This window comes from Panthera tigris, chromosome C1 (assembly GCF_018350195.1).
Source record: "Panthera tigris isolate Pti1 chromosome C1, P.tigris_Pti1_mat1.1, whole genome shotgun sequence".
Classification (NCBI taxonomy): domain Eukaryota; kingdom Metazoa; phylum Chordata; class Mammalia; order Carnivora; family Felidae; genus Panthera; species Panthera tigris.
In genome coordinates, this window is record NC_056667.1 from 39735344 (window position 1) to 39749643 (window position 14300).

The 14300-nt window shown below is 44.8% G+C and overlaps 1 protein-coding gene and 1 long non-coding RNA gene across 8 annotated transcripts in view; one reads left to right on the top strand and one right to left on the bottom strand.

Moving 5' to 3' along the window:
• The window catches only part of ELAVL4 (ELAV like RNA binding protein 4), a 154053-nt gene that overhangs the window by 134215 nt on the left and 5538 nt on the right, over window positions 1-14300 (top strand). For 5 of the 6 annotated variants that reach the window (XM_042997094.1, XM_042997093.1, XM_042997090.1 and 2 more), the window contains exons 4-6: window positions 10271-10424; window positions 12101-12326; window positions 13952-13990. In XM_042997094.1, the coding sequence (XP_042853028.1) occupies window positions 10271-10424; window positions 12101-12326; window positions 13952-13990 (419 nt within the window). The remainder of the gene's footprint in view (window positions 1-10270; window positions 10425-12100; window positions 12327-13951; window positions 13991-14300) is intronic. The other variant, XM_042997092.1, reaches the window with a different exon arrangement.
• The window catches only part of LOC102963528, a 104587-nt gene that overhangs the window by 8089 nt on the left and 82198 nt on the right, over window positions 1-14300 (bottom strand). The window contains exon 7 of one of the 2 annotated variants that reach the window (XR_006221409.1): window positions 10398-10479. The exons of the other annotated variant lie outside the window; for it this stretch is intronic. This is a non-coding gene — a long non-coding RNA (uncharacterized LOC102963528). Of the gene's footprint in view, window positions 1-10397; window positions 10480-14300 lie in introns of those variants that run through there. 2 annotated transcript variants of the gene reach the window in all.

The following is a 14300-nucleotide window of genomic DNA, read 5'->3' on the forward strand; positions in this document are numbered from 1 at the left end:
GCTCATCTGGCGAGGGTGTGTCACCTGGGGTGTTGGACGGATGAAACCAGTGGCTTGCAAGCTGTAGTGGTAGGTTTTTGTCAGCCTAGACACTGGTTTTCATTAGCTCTTTAGGAGCTGTTTTTACTCATTTTAAAAGCAAGGCATGCTTATTTATAAATAATTTGGAAAACACATTATCATATAATGTGGCAGTATCAGCCATTCCCAACTCAATACTGTTAACGTTTTTATATATTTCCTTCCTTTTCTCATTGCATTACAGGTTTACAAATGATTTTGTGTCTTGTCTTTTTCAAATAATTACATTAAGCTATTACTCATATTAAAAAAATACGACTCTAAAGAAAACATTCCCAGAGCACAGCTCTTGTGCAAACTGGAGGTGTGAGTGCTTTCAGGACTGGAGCAGGAAGGAGGGGACAAAAGGCTGCTTCTGCCACTCGGAGTGAACCCAGGAGGGTTGGCACTCAGTCAGGAGAGGGGCTGTGAGAGTTAAGAAGGAAGCTTTATCACAAGGCAGCAGCCCAGCTCCAGAGGGAGCAGGACTGAGAAGGAGAAGGTGCATTGAGTAAGGGCTTTTCAGAAGGAAGAAACTTCCCATCACTGGGAAGGAAAACAAACTGAGCTCCTGTCTTCAGGCCTCTCTGTACCATGATGCTGCTTAGCCATTTCTCTGTTCTCGCTTTATTCTTCTAATAGCACTAACGGTGCCTCCAGGGGATCTTTCCACACTTGAGTTTTGTAGGTTCCAGTATGCCCCTCCCACTTCTTCCTCTTGCCAGGGGTCATTGGGGCGCAAGGCCTCCCTCCCTCGCCCTGCAATCCACCTGCCTTGCTAGAGGCCTCCGTTCCGCTGAAGCATCTTTTCTTTGCACTCGGCATAAGCAATTATTTCTCCTATCACTGCTCTTAATGCTTCCCAGAGAGTTGGCAGATCATTTTTTGCTGACGGGTATCACCCCACCCAGAAATGATAGACTGCCTCCCTCAGTCTTATTAATAATAAAAAAGGCATTTTTCTCTCCTCCCCCATTACAGCTATAGTCAGAGCAGTGTGGGAGCACTTCCCCCACCAAGGTCAGCAGGGGAGGCTGGATCACTGAATCCCCAAGGACCCAAGAGAGGGCACATAGCTACAGCAGTGGAAACTGGAGACTCGTTTACCCCAGTTGTACCAGGCTGCTCTTTCTCTCCGGTGAGAGCTTCCGTTTGCCTGCTCTGCTTCCCGGTGCCCTGCTAACTTCTTCTGAGTGAATGATTTCAGATACAGGTGTAGGAGTTTGAGAGAGAGAACTAGAGCTTCCCTGCTCTCTCTGCCCAGTGAGGCTGTTACAATTCCAGTATCTCTTGAAGGTTGTCCACAGTGTCCTGGGTCTGGATTACAAAAGAAAATCAGACAGGTACAGGTTAAGATAACACCTTATATTACTACCTTATATTGGTTTCAGAAGTGTGTGGAATGGGACTTGGGGGCTTTAGTTGTCTACAAGTGTGAAAGAAGCCAACAGTAGGATGTGAGCTGCTTTAAAAAAAGCCAGTGCACCTTGGCTGTGTTAGGAGAATTGTAGATTCCAGGTCACAGGAGGTAATGCTGCTTTCTTGTGCACTCTGGTCAACCTGTCCTTGGTGTCTGTGTCCCATTCTCAGCCCCACATTTTAAAGAGACCTGACATTCTAAGGGTTGTCCAGAGGCAAATGAGGAAGATGGCAAAGATGATGCCATACTCAGATTCACCCACAGTGGTTGGTTTTTGTTCTCTAAGGGAAAAGAAGTCTGCAGTGATTCTGAAACTCAATCCTATATTTCAAGAATCTAGGAAGAGACCCTGTGCAGCTATCAGGGTAGAACATTTGTCTTGGATAGTAGTGACTCTCTGTTAGAGACATTCAAATGGAGTCATCAGGGATGATGTAGAAGAGATTCCTATACCAAACTAGAGTCTGATGTAAAGGTCCCTTTGAGCTCTGAGATTCTGAATTTTTGTGGTTCCTGGACTTCAACTCTTCTATCAGTATAGTAGCCACACATGGCTATTTAAATTTGAGTTTAAATTAATTAAAATTAAGTCAAATGAAAAGTTCAGTTCCTCAGTCATACCAGGTACATTTGAAGTGCTCTGTAGTCACATGTAGTTAGTGGCCACCATATCAAGCAACACATTTTCATGATCCTAGGTTTGATTAGACAGCGCTGGCTTAGAACATCAGTGGCCGTGGGGAATAAGGAATCTCTTCTCTATGGCTATCATGAAGCCCCAGAGAAAATCAGCTCGTCTGTCAAAGATCATAGAGCCAATCCCTCTTCCCTTCCCCTTTGTTGTCCATTCAAAAGAGCTCTAAGTTAAGATGAAGAGTCGGTCAAGTCCCAGCTCTGTCAAAAACTCCCAGAATGACCTTGGGCAACTTAACTTTATTTCTCTGGATGCATTTCCTCATCTGCAGAATGGTTCCTTCCAGCTGCAACAGTCTAATAAAATATTATAGTGTGATCTTGTCAGCTTGATAACTTTCCAGAGAAAGCAGCAGTTTGTGCCAAGCACACAGCTTTTATTTCACTGTCCACGTTAGCCTGGTATAGTGGAAAGATCCCAGAACTTGGAGTCATATCCAGCTTTGTCTTAGTTTGGCTATGTGACCTTGGACAAGTACTTGATCTCACTGAACCAGAGTTAGTCATCTAGAAAATGGAACGAATAATATCTCATGGGTAATCATGGCTTATAGTGGGGTACTCAAGTAATGCTTCCCAGAATGATGACAAAAGTGAATAGGGTTATCCCTAAGGTGAAAATTACATGACAGGAGAAGACTTTTTCCCATCTGCATGTTTCAGAGATGTACATGCTTCAAAGATGCATAAAAAAATAAAGAAAGAGTCTGAGCCTTACTAAGCCTCAGGCAGCACATATAGAGGCTTTGTATGGTAGGAAGTATTATGGAGCTCCCAGGTGGCTACAGTAATCTTATCAATCTTTCATATAGCAAGAATCAGGATTTGCAGTTTAGTGAGAAGACTGAGTGTCTTCAGCTCTGAGTCTGAGACCAGCTCTTCCACTAACCAGGCCATGAAACCTTTAGCATATCTCTACCTTCTGGAGGCCACTAGATGGACAGAAATATCCTTGTACTAAGTAAGCTTCTTTGGAATTTAATGGACTTTGTTAAAGTTGTAGGCATATGAATATATCACCACACCATAGAAATATTTATCCTGCCTACTGTATGCCAGACACTCTCTTGATATTCTTGGATACTCTTAAACTCCACAATGGGAGACACAGTGATAGCTGCTGCTGTTGAAATGTATATCATCTATAGAGTTTAAGGAGATAGCAGTCATTTGTGCCTGGGCCTCAGAGAAGAGATAGCATTCAGACCAGGTCTGTAGGGATGAGCAGGAGTTCATTTTGACATCATGATGAACAGATAGCAAGAACAAAGATAAGGAAGTGGAAACTTGAAGCGCATATTCTGAAAACTGACCTTTTTTAAATTTGAACTGAGGCATAGAGTACATGGAGAGTTAGCAGGAATTGAGAAGTTGGTCCAGATCTCAGAGGGCATTGAATGCTCAAATGAGGGATTTGAACATCCATCACAAGGTGTTGGAGAACCATTGAAGGCTTTGGGCAGGGAGAAGTGGCACAATCAGAGCTCATTAGAAACATTACCATCAGGTCTTGCCCCTGATAAAAGAATATCATGTATCAGGTGACAGGTGGGGGAAGTATGAGGAGTGGGGCCACATAAGCAGACACCTGTTCTGCCTATGGGCAGGGCTGCAGCCACAGATACAGGGAAAGCCGATCCTCACAATCAAAGCTGTTGTTTCTAGGAGCCAGCTGGCTTCTTTCTTCTCTCCCTGCTCCTGGAGGTGGGAATCAGAGGTACCTGCAAGGGTTTGCTCCTAGAAGGCCCTGGCAGCACCAGAGACTGTTCTCAGCTGCCATTCTCCTGGACTCTTTGGGATGAATATCCCCCAGGGATCTATGTGCTCTGGGGAGTTTATGCTCACTCAGAGAGTAGGGTGTTACAACAGATTGGGGAAAATCTGCAGCTTGATCTTTTGAAATGACTGGTCTCTGTGTGTGTCTCCTCTGCTAGACTAATAGTCCTACATGTCAAGGATGGCTGTTTTCATCTCTGTACCAACCAGTGTTTCACATAAGGCCATAGCAATTATATCAGAGCTGTTTATTGAGCAGTTCCTATGTGCCAGGCATAGTGCCTAGAAATCTTATATGTATTAGCTTGTTTAATGCTCCAAGAACTCTGTTAGAAAGCTTCTAAGCTATGTTATTCAAGTGATATAACTCAGAAAGTTAAGTGACTTGCCCCAAGCTTACACAACTAGGAAGTGGTCAGGATTTAAATTCATATCTTTCTAGCCCCAAAGCCCCTTGCTCTTAACCATTTTCTCTTTTCCATTCCAGAATAGATGCTCAGTGTCAGTTAAAGTAACATAAACAAGAACTTCCTTGGAACAAAGGCCTGTCTCAAAATAAAGTTTCCTGATGCTCTAACTTGCACCTATCAGTGAGAGAAACCCACAGGATAAGAGGCAATGAGAACAGGAAGGATGTTCCTAGTGTGTGGAGCTAGAATAGAAATAGGAGGAGGATGGAAACTATAGAAGAGACAGGTTTGAACACAGTTGAAGGATGAACTTACCAATAGTCAGTGATGGCCAGTGATGGGGCAGAGCACCTCATGAAATAGTGAGCTTCCTATGTAATGTATAAGGTGGGTGGCCAGCTGTCTGAGATCTCAGCCAGAACTTTTCAGGCCACGTCCAGCACCAAGTTTCTGTGAAGCAGATTTCAAGGATAGTGCTTGCTGCTGGTATCACCAATGGCACCTGTCACCTTTATTTCCACTTACCATGAACCACAGTTGTAGAGATTAGCAGTTTTGTGAATAGAATGCCTAGCTCATGGAGATATCCAGTCAATGATAGAGATCCTTATTATGATTTAAAGGGACCTAACAAGTGATGCTCTTGTTTTCCATATCCTGTAAAACCACTGTAAATCAGGTGAGAGATAATACAAAAGAGAAAAGCATATTGAATCCTAAGGTCACCTTTAATACAGATTATGTCCTGGATGGATTTCCTGAACACAGCGGACTTCCTAACACATAACCCCACACTTTGACAGACTGACATACCATGTTACAGGGGCTTTGGACCCCACAGGCCTCCTGCTCTCATCGAACAGATCCTGGAACAGAAAGTGTGCTTCCAGCTGGTATCTGGCTGCCAGAAGGGAAGAAGTACACAGTGGCTGAGGCTCCTGTGCCTATTGCCAGTATTGAAGCTTGTTCAGAATGGTCACTGTACTTCCCCTGGAGAAGAGAGGTGAGGGGGTACCAAGAAGCCTAGACTGCTACCCCAGGGGGCTCCCTCCACATGGAAGCTAACACTGGAAGTGGGAGATGAGTAACCCCTTGCCAGGAACAGCCCTCTGAACTGCACTCTTCATTTATCTGCTCCCTTCCTCACTGGACCTCGGAGTGCTTGAAGCACCAGGCACCCAGCACAGCTCGGCAGACAGGAAGTGTTCAGAAATGAGAGGAACAAATGAACTCACATCTTCTAATGCCAGTATTTATTAAAGGAGCACCTTTCGAAAGCAGAGAAGGATGCCTTTTCTTACCTTACCAGACTCCCAGCACCCTAAACCAAGCCTTTATCACGTTTTCCAAGTCCTCTCCCTTTTCTGTACCATGGCAGGTTAGACAAGGGGCAAGGTATTGCCAGAGGATTCAGGAAACGTTTTACCCAAGGCCATGCTGTTCCCCCATCCCTGCCCAGGCCAACCCCCATGGCTGTGAACAGGTGAAGGAACCTGCGAGGAGAGTGCTGTGTGGGAGGGGCAGCCCCCAGCGGGGGTCCTGCTGCCCCATCTGTGATGAATGATAATGCTGCTGCACCACCTTGATGAGAATCACTGACAGCAGACTTGTGAAGTCACATTGGAAATTGGGAAGTACTTTACTTTGTGGATATGGAAAGTACAGTGGAATCTGTAGAAATGTGCTAGAGGAAATTCATGGCAGTGAAGTGGTAACAGATCACCCAGACCCCACCAGGCTGACAGGAGGAAAGTGGTGCCTCTATAGGTGTTCACTGGTGGTATCCCAGATATTTGCTTGTGTGGTAAAATTGAAAGGTGTGTCCCAGTGGGTGCTAGAGTCCCACACTGCCCACAAAAGCCTGTAGTACTCACCTGTAGTAAATATAATAACATTTACTAAATATCTACTAAATTCTAGGAATGTGCTACCCCTGTTAAATCTATTATCTTACTTCTTTATAATAACCCATCAAAGGAAAATTGTCCCCCTTTATACCAGTAGAGAAACTGAGATTTATCAAGATCAAATTACTTGCCCAAGGTCACATAGCTAGTGAGTTTGGGAGCCAGCTCACAGTCAGGGCTGTAAACTCCACACTGTACTGTTAGTCTTGCAGTGGGTCAGGGTTACTGTAAGCCTGCAGGGATGGGGAGTTTGGAGGCACTGCAAATCTTTTATCAAGGTCATTTGTAAAGTCACCTGCCTCTGGGCCATCCTAACCCAGAGCTAGAGGAGTGGCCTCTGTATTCCCAGCTCTTTCTGAGCTCCAGAGCAAGATCAGTGCCAGCCTAGAAATGCCAGTCTTGTCTTCAAAGGTTCTGGATGAATGGAGTGAGCAGGATCCTGAGGGACTGAGGCATGGGATTCTCTAGGGCACTGCCTTTAGCATTGGAAGCCCTGGGCTCTAGGCCACTAGTTTAGTGGGGTTAACACACCAGCAATGGCTGGCTGTCTGCAGGGGCTAGAAATAGATAATTTTTGAGAAATGTTTCAGCCTAACAAAGGACCTGACCCCTATAGTCACTCAGTTAGGATTTCATAAATGTATGAGGACACTTGAAAAGTACAAATACCAGGAATCAGCATTTGGATATTAAATGTAGGGAGATCCTTTTTCTGTCATTTTTGCCCATACCTACTTCTACAGATTTCCCGGACGGAAGACTAAGATAACAAGAGACTTAAGTTTTTCAAATGGAGGAGAAAAAGTAAGCAAGAGTTGGGTTTGGTGAATTATCAAGGTGCTGCTGTTCACCTTTGGCACTTGTTAACTGCTCTGTGGCAGAAATTCTGCCTGGGTAAGATTCTGCCTCCATCAGAATCATCCTTTGAGGAAATGGTTTTGGTTCTGTCATTTACTTTCCAATGTCCACCCCTTTTCCCCAGCAGGTATGTCCTAAGCCTGCTCCCCTCTCTACCCCAGCTCTGGCTGCCCAGACCATTGGGTATCAAGGTCATTATTATCCATTGTGCATTTATTGAGTGTCAAACAGGCATTGCACTAAGCCATTGACCTTCATCGTCTTATTTGTCCTCACACCAGAGGAGGGCTATCATTAGGCCGCCATGCCCTGACCCCACCACACACCCATCTCAGCTCTGTCTTCTTTCTGGCCCTTATAACCCTTAACTAAACCCTCCGCTTCACTGTGTTCTAGTCCCAGCTATACAACCCTAGAATAGCATACATCTTACAGCATTGTGATAATTGGTCCATATTGTGTACCATTCTTCCATTCAACTCATGTTTATTGGGTACCTTCTGTATGTTGTATATTGTCCCCATTGGACTTGGAAATCCTTTAGGGCAAGAGACCACTCCGTGTTCTTTCTTGTTGTGCATCCCCAGCACACAGCACTGTGTCTGGTTCATAGTAGGTCCTCGGGAAGTGTTTGCTAAGAGAAAGCCTCTACGTGGCGTCTACTTCTAGAACAGTCTTCTTTCAGTCCTTCCAACCTCAGACACTGGGAAATGGGAAACCTTCCCCTTAGCTCTTAGCTTAGTAGGGAAACACAGCTATGCTTCTGGACGCTTAACTCTTGGTGATCCCCCAAGTAGAGGAATCCAAGCTGCAGTTAACTCCAGAGTCATTAATTCCTACATCATTCATTTTGTTCTGTGGATATATTCATTTATTCTTTCACTAGATGCTTAGCATTCTGCAGGTATAAGGCTCTGTGCTGGGAGCTAGAACCACTAAGGTGAATAAGATACACCACCCCTACACACACACACACACACACACACACACACAACCATGACCTCAAGGAGATCAGCAGTCTAGACAGAGGGATGGTAAATCAAGGTCAGAATGGGTTAAGTATCATGGGTATGGTTCACTGAAGAACACTGCTAGGGGGCTTTTTAGGAGGAGGTAAGATCAGGGAAAGCTGTCTAGAGAAGATGGCATTGGATCTGGGCCTTAAAGAAAAATAGGATCAGGGCCTGAAAAAGTAGGTGGGAAATTTTTCCTTATAAGACATAGAAGTAGGAGGGTATGTTTTGGGGGAGCACAAATGTCATACAGGTTATTAATTTGTCAATAATTGGCAGGGATTAGACAGGGGTAACTCTCATTACCATGAACATATCACTACTTGTTTTTCTTTCCTTGTCCCTACCATTCCCTCCTCATGTCTAAAACATACTTCTGCTAGATTATAATCTGAAGGACTTTGTTCTGTAAAGAATGGGGGTAGGAGAGCCTTGTGTGGAGTGATGCTCTGTCCAGTCACATGAGATTCTTGGTCCTTCAGCTCCCACTCCCCAGGGACTCCATGTAAAGGTCCCTTTGCCTGTCAGCCCTGTGCTGGAAAAGAGCCTACAGAGGCCACCCCCTGAGTTTCTAGAAGAGGTAGATACTGCAGACAGTCTGCCTTGCTCCATCAGCAGGAGGAGACCAACGAGGCAGATTAGTCACTCACATCATTTTATCTGTTGAGTCAACATCTATTTTTAGGTGTGGAACCCATAAAGGGACTCGGCATCTCTGTCATGGAAAGGGAGAGAGTGCCAAGGGCGAGGGGGTCTGCTCATCCTTCATTCCTCTTTGCTAGGTACACTGCCAGACCCTTTCTCAGAAGCAAGGTCTCCTCCACTGCTGGAGCTTTAGTTCTTGATGCCAAGGGTCCAGTTTAACATGTACAATTTCTTTTGTACGCATGCTTTTGTGTGTGTACCACACACACACACACACACACATGCATGCACATGCACACTCACCCCCAGAGTCTTAGCAGATCTTGTAAATTGGATATATGGATTAAATAAGACTCCCAACTGAAAAATGCTAAGGCATATAGGTCCCTTCCTGTCCAACATTGTCAGATGTGCTCTGAAATGACTGTTTTCATCATCTATTCTGAGCCATAACCGCCCCAGAAATAGCTTTAGCAGGAAAGTGCTTTTGTTAGACTAGCTGTAAATTATATTTCAAATGTCTGATGTTGTTTTCTTAAAAAATAAATAAATAAGTAAATGAAAGTCTAAAATTAATGACTGCTGGGGTTTGCTTTGCTTATGTGTACTGCTACAGATTTGGCTTCTTGCAGATGGAATTTCAGATCTGTTTACACTTCTGTGTTAGCTTTTTGGGGGAAAAAAAGCAGTTGAGAGATCTGGGAGGACAAATTTACAAAGTCGAACTTATTATAACCATCCGTGAGGCTCGCTTCCTTCTTCCACTGCCCTCTCCCTCCCTCCTTTCCCCTCTGCTCTCCTTTCCTTGATTGTAGTTTTGTCTGCTCTTCCTCCACGTTAGAAGGTACCCGGTTCTTGCAGATGTTATGACAAGGTCATGTATCCAGTTTCACAAGCAGATGTTCATGAAGCCCCATTTCATTGCACTTTGTCATTCAGCGAGAGCAGACCTTGTGGGAGCAGATTGGAGCAACACAGAGGATGGGACATAAAAAATCTTGCAGAGAACCTGATCGCTTTAATGTGAAGACGAAGGGCTTGGGGGTGGGGAGGGTGGCAAGGAGAGAAATCTGCAGAGCAGAATTTCATGGAGGTTTTTTTTTTTTTTGGTTTATTCAAAGATTATTATGTGTTAGATACAGTAAATCATCTATACACCCACATCCAGGAGGTAAATCTTCAGAGCTCCATGCGTGGGTCGTTCTGCATTTAACAGCTGCCATACAGTAGCTATTTTGTTCTGCACTTAGAGACCCTTATCTGTGCATTTGTTTTAAGTTATCGTCACCTCTCCTTTTGTTCCTCTGTTGCCGTTCTCAGGATTCGTATTACGATTACAAGAGTAGCTAAGAATCTGAACTACTGAGATATTTAAAGGACACCATGAGTTCGAATGATAGACAAGGGGCTGCATTCTCAGTTGTTGACTCAGTCTCTACTCAGAGGGTGTTGCCTGTAATGGATTTAGCTCCTCTTGCCTTTTCCTAGGTCTCATATGCCCGTCCGAGCTCTGCCTCAATCAGGGATGCTAACCTCTACGTTAGCGGCCTTCCCAAAACCATGACCCAGAAGGAACTGGAGCAGCTTTTCTCGCAATATGGCCGTATCATCACCTCTCGAATCCTGGTTGATCAAGTCACAGGTTAAGTGTTTCTTTGTCATTTCTTTCCTTGTGTCTCAATGCCACAGCCAGTGCCCTGTGACCCATAGGAGCAGAGAGATAATGGTTACTTAGGGTAAAGGGTATGGATCATGTGCAGACAGATTTTTGACATAAGAGAAAGATTTCTTATCAATCAAATGCCCACATTTAAAATGGGCCATCTTAGGAGGTAGATCTCCCATCATGGGAACTGTTCCAGCAGCAGCTAAACTACTTGGCAGGGCTATAAAGAGGATTCGGGCATCAGGTTGTGAGTGGGACTGAATGACCTTCAAAGTCTCTTTCAACCCTTAACCAAGTAACATTACTTTTGTATGTGAAAAGAACCTGTGTTAGAGCTCCGGCTCCAATGATATCATTATAGAGCTAGAGGGAACCGCATGCTGCCTCATTTCACACGTGAAAAAAGAGAGGTCTTAAGTGGGGGATCTGACTTCTGCCCAGCTAGTTAGTGGCAGTGCAGGGACATGAACCCAGGACCTGGTACTGTGGTACTTTGTCCATAATAAAGAAAGGCATCCACCACCTCTCAGTAAGAAATGTAAGGTACCCTGGGTTGCATTTTTATTGACAAAATGTTTTTACCTACTCTCCATTTGATCCCATTTTAAAACACCCCCTGAGAGCAGTTCAGCGTGTGTTGCTCATTCGACTCCTGCAATAGACCCTTACTGAAGCCAGCTCTGCCCCAGACACTACAGAAGGACACTGGGGGCCTGAGATGAAGGAGGCACAGTTCTGTCCTTGCAGGACTCCATTATGATGAGCACTTGCTGGGGGCTGTCCAGTGTACTACGGGGGCTCAGGAGAAGGTGTGCTGTGCCTGGGCGGGGGGAGGTTGCTGTGAAGGCTACATCAAGGAGGTGACATTTGAGCAGGGTTTTGGAGGATGGATTGAGGTTATCTGGCACAAAGAGGGACAGAAAATTCTAGGTGGACATGATGTGTCCTGTAGAATAGGTGGATAGGACATGTCATAAGGCATGGAGTCAAGGAAGAACACAGCCTGTTCAAGGAATATGTGGTGGTTCAGTATGGCTGGCATGAGACTCAACAGGGGATTTGGGACCACATCATCAGGAGCACTAAATGCCATGCTAAGAAAGTCTAACTTCATCTGTATGCAACATAGAGCCATGGGAGGATTTTTTGTGGGTTTTGTTTGTTATTCCGTATGTGGAGTGGGAGGCAGTGAGGAACAGGTACCACGCACAAAGTAAAGAATTGAAAAGTTACAAAAAATGTGTAAAAGGTGCTTTGAAGGGGTGTAATGTGGTCAGAGTTTGCTTGTCAAATAGATTACATGGTTGCTAGGTGCAGAGGGCACATTGCAGGACTAGAAACTGGACAGTGGGTGATGGGTTAGAGCAACTAGAAGGAGACAAGAACTGAGCAATCTGGTGTAGAGGCTGGAATGGACAGATGTGAGAGGTGCCTGTGTTCTGTGGGTGGGAAGCACCTGCCCAGAGCCATGATGGCAGAAATGCAGGCAGATGCATTTTGATGGGTGAGAGAGATTCTGGGATACTCAGCCCTGGCCCCACAAGTGGGGCCACTCCCCACTGGAGGTCCATGGGGCCCAGCCCATCTCTTCTCAGAGATATTTACCAGTGTGATTTGTTCACTCTTTATGAAGGCTCTTTCTCTTTCCCTAGGAGTGTCCAGAGGGGTGGGATTCATTCGGTTTGATAAGAGAATCGAGGCAGAAGAAGCCATCAAAGGGCTGAATGGCCAGAAGCCCAGCGGTGCTACAGAACCGATTACTGTGAAGTTTGCCAACAACCCCAGCCAGAAGTCCAGCCAGGCCCTGCTCTCCCAGCTCTACCAGTCTCCCAATCGGCGCTACCCTGGCCCGCTTCACCACCAGGCCCAGAGATTCAGGTAGGCACACCCATGGGGGAAAGAACGCTGCTCCACATGTACAGAGCTGGGTGGGGGCCAGGGAAACCCACATCCCAGAAAGATGGGACAAGCATAAGAACCTCTGTCCCCAGGAATCACTGTGTGAAGCTCCCTACTGAACCTCAGTTTCCACTACTGTTAAATGGGATGGTCCGACCAGATGCTCTTCCAAGCCCCCTTTCAACTTACGACTGTGGCTGTGGTTAAACTTCAGATTCTTGGATTAAAACAAAATGTCTACATTTCATCAAACAAGAAGGTGTTCTGTTTCAACAAGTTAAATCACAAATAAGTGACCACATTCAGTAGCTTAGACTTAAGGCAGAGGGAGTGGCTTTTAACAAAGTCAAAGAAAAGTGTAGGCCAGGAGACAGATGATGGGTTGTTTGGCCTGTCCTCCTCTTTCTTCTACAGGTAACTCCGTTGGGTTGGGGAAGGGACAGGTACTCTCTTTTGTGTTAACTGCACTCTGACTGTTAAGTCAGTAGATTCTGGGACAAGAAGGAAGATTTTGTCTAAGACTTATTAGTGTTTCCTTGAGGTACCAAACCCTCCCAGTGCAATGGGGGCACTTCCCTTCTCCTGGGACATTTCTGAAAGGCAGGTTTCACTCCATGAAGGCAGTCTTAACCTTGACTGCCTTTATCGTGCAAGAGTTAAGAATATTCTTGACCTACTCGTAATAATTCTAAATAATGATTTTATTCCACCCATGCCCCAACTTCCTTTTAATGAAAGGGTTTTTCTCCTTTTCACACATCACATGGGAAGGTAGTAGGCCCTTCCATCTGGCCATGATGAGGAGAAAATCAGCCTTAGCAGTGTCCTCCCATGCCCTGGGAATTTGAAATGGTTAATGATTTCATGAGGAGTCCAAGTCATCTAATTTTTATTTTGTGTGAGAGCACATGCAGTATTTATGTAAAAAGCCTTTCCAGCAGGCTTCTAATGGTGGAAACTATGGTTACTACTGCCCCATGGTGTGAATAGCTTGTCCCCAAGTAAAATACTGACCATGACGGAGATTATAACATAATGGCAGTTTGCTGGGAGGAGCTTTCAGGTTGCAAACAGTCAGCTCATTGTAAAAAATCTTAACCCCAAGCTCCTCCTTCCCCCTCAAAAAAATGTGTGTGGTAAGAAGATTTAGTTAATGTAGCTAGATTAAGAGAAAAGATCTATTCTGATAATGCCTTGTGCATGCACGTGTATTCCTTTTATTCACAAGTTTAATTGCAGTAAAAGGTGAATTGTAATAAAAGGTGAACAACTTAAGAAGCTGCCCCCTTTTAACGGTCTCACACACAATATAAAATGAAATCCACACAAATGTTCTGAGAGGAGGGGTGAGTGGGATTAATTCAGACCTTGAAAGAAAGGGAGCTTCATTAGACACTTGCTTTAAACTCCAGCATTGACCTGAACGTGGATTACTCATAGTTGGAGGCAGAAAAGGGGGAAACGACCAGTGGATAGACTTCTAAGCATTGGGGAAAGTTGTCGAGCTTTTCTTCTTTGAAAATGGAGCATTCTTATTAATAGTTCCATTGAGCGATCTTGCCATCTGTGAGGCATTAACCCAGAGACCCTCCTTCTCTTTGCAGGCTGGACAATTTGCTTAATATGGCCTATGGCGTAAAGAGGTAATTAAAACTCCACAGATTGCCAGATGTCCGTGTTGGCACAGACTGGGGCTAGAAATTTTTTTTTTAATTCACTAACTTTACTTTTTTTTTTTTAATTCTTCCTTTTTCCTCCACCAGCATGTCAAATTCTTAATTTTAATTTCAGACTTCAGTTGGTTTTGTTTCTTTTAGGGCACACAAAGCGTGTTTGTGTGTTTCACTTTTTCTTTTATTTGCAGGTGGGCTTCTCCTATGGTTCAGGTGCCACAGCTACCAAGCCCTTGATAATCTGGTTCTCTAGACGGCTCCCCCAAGGGAGAAGGCTCCT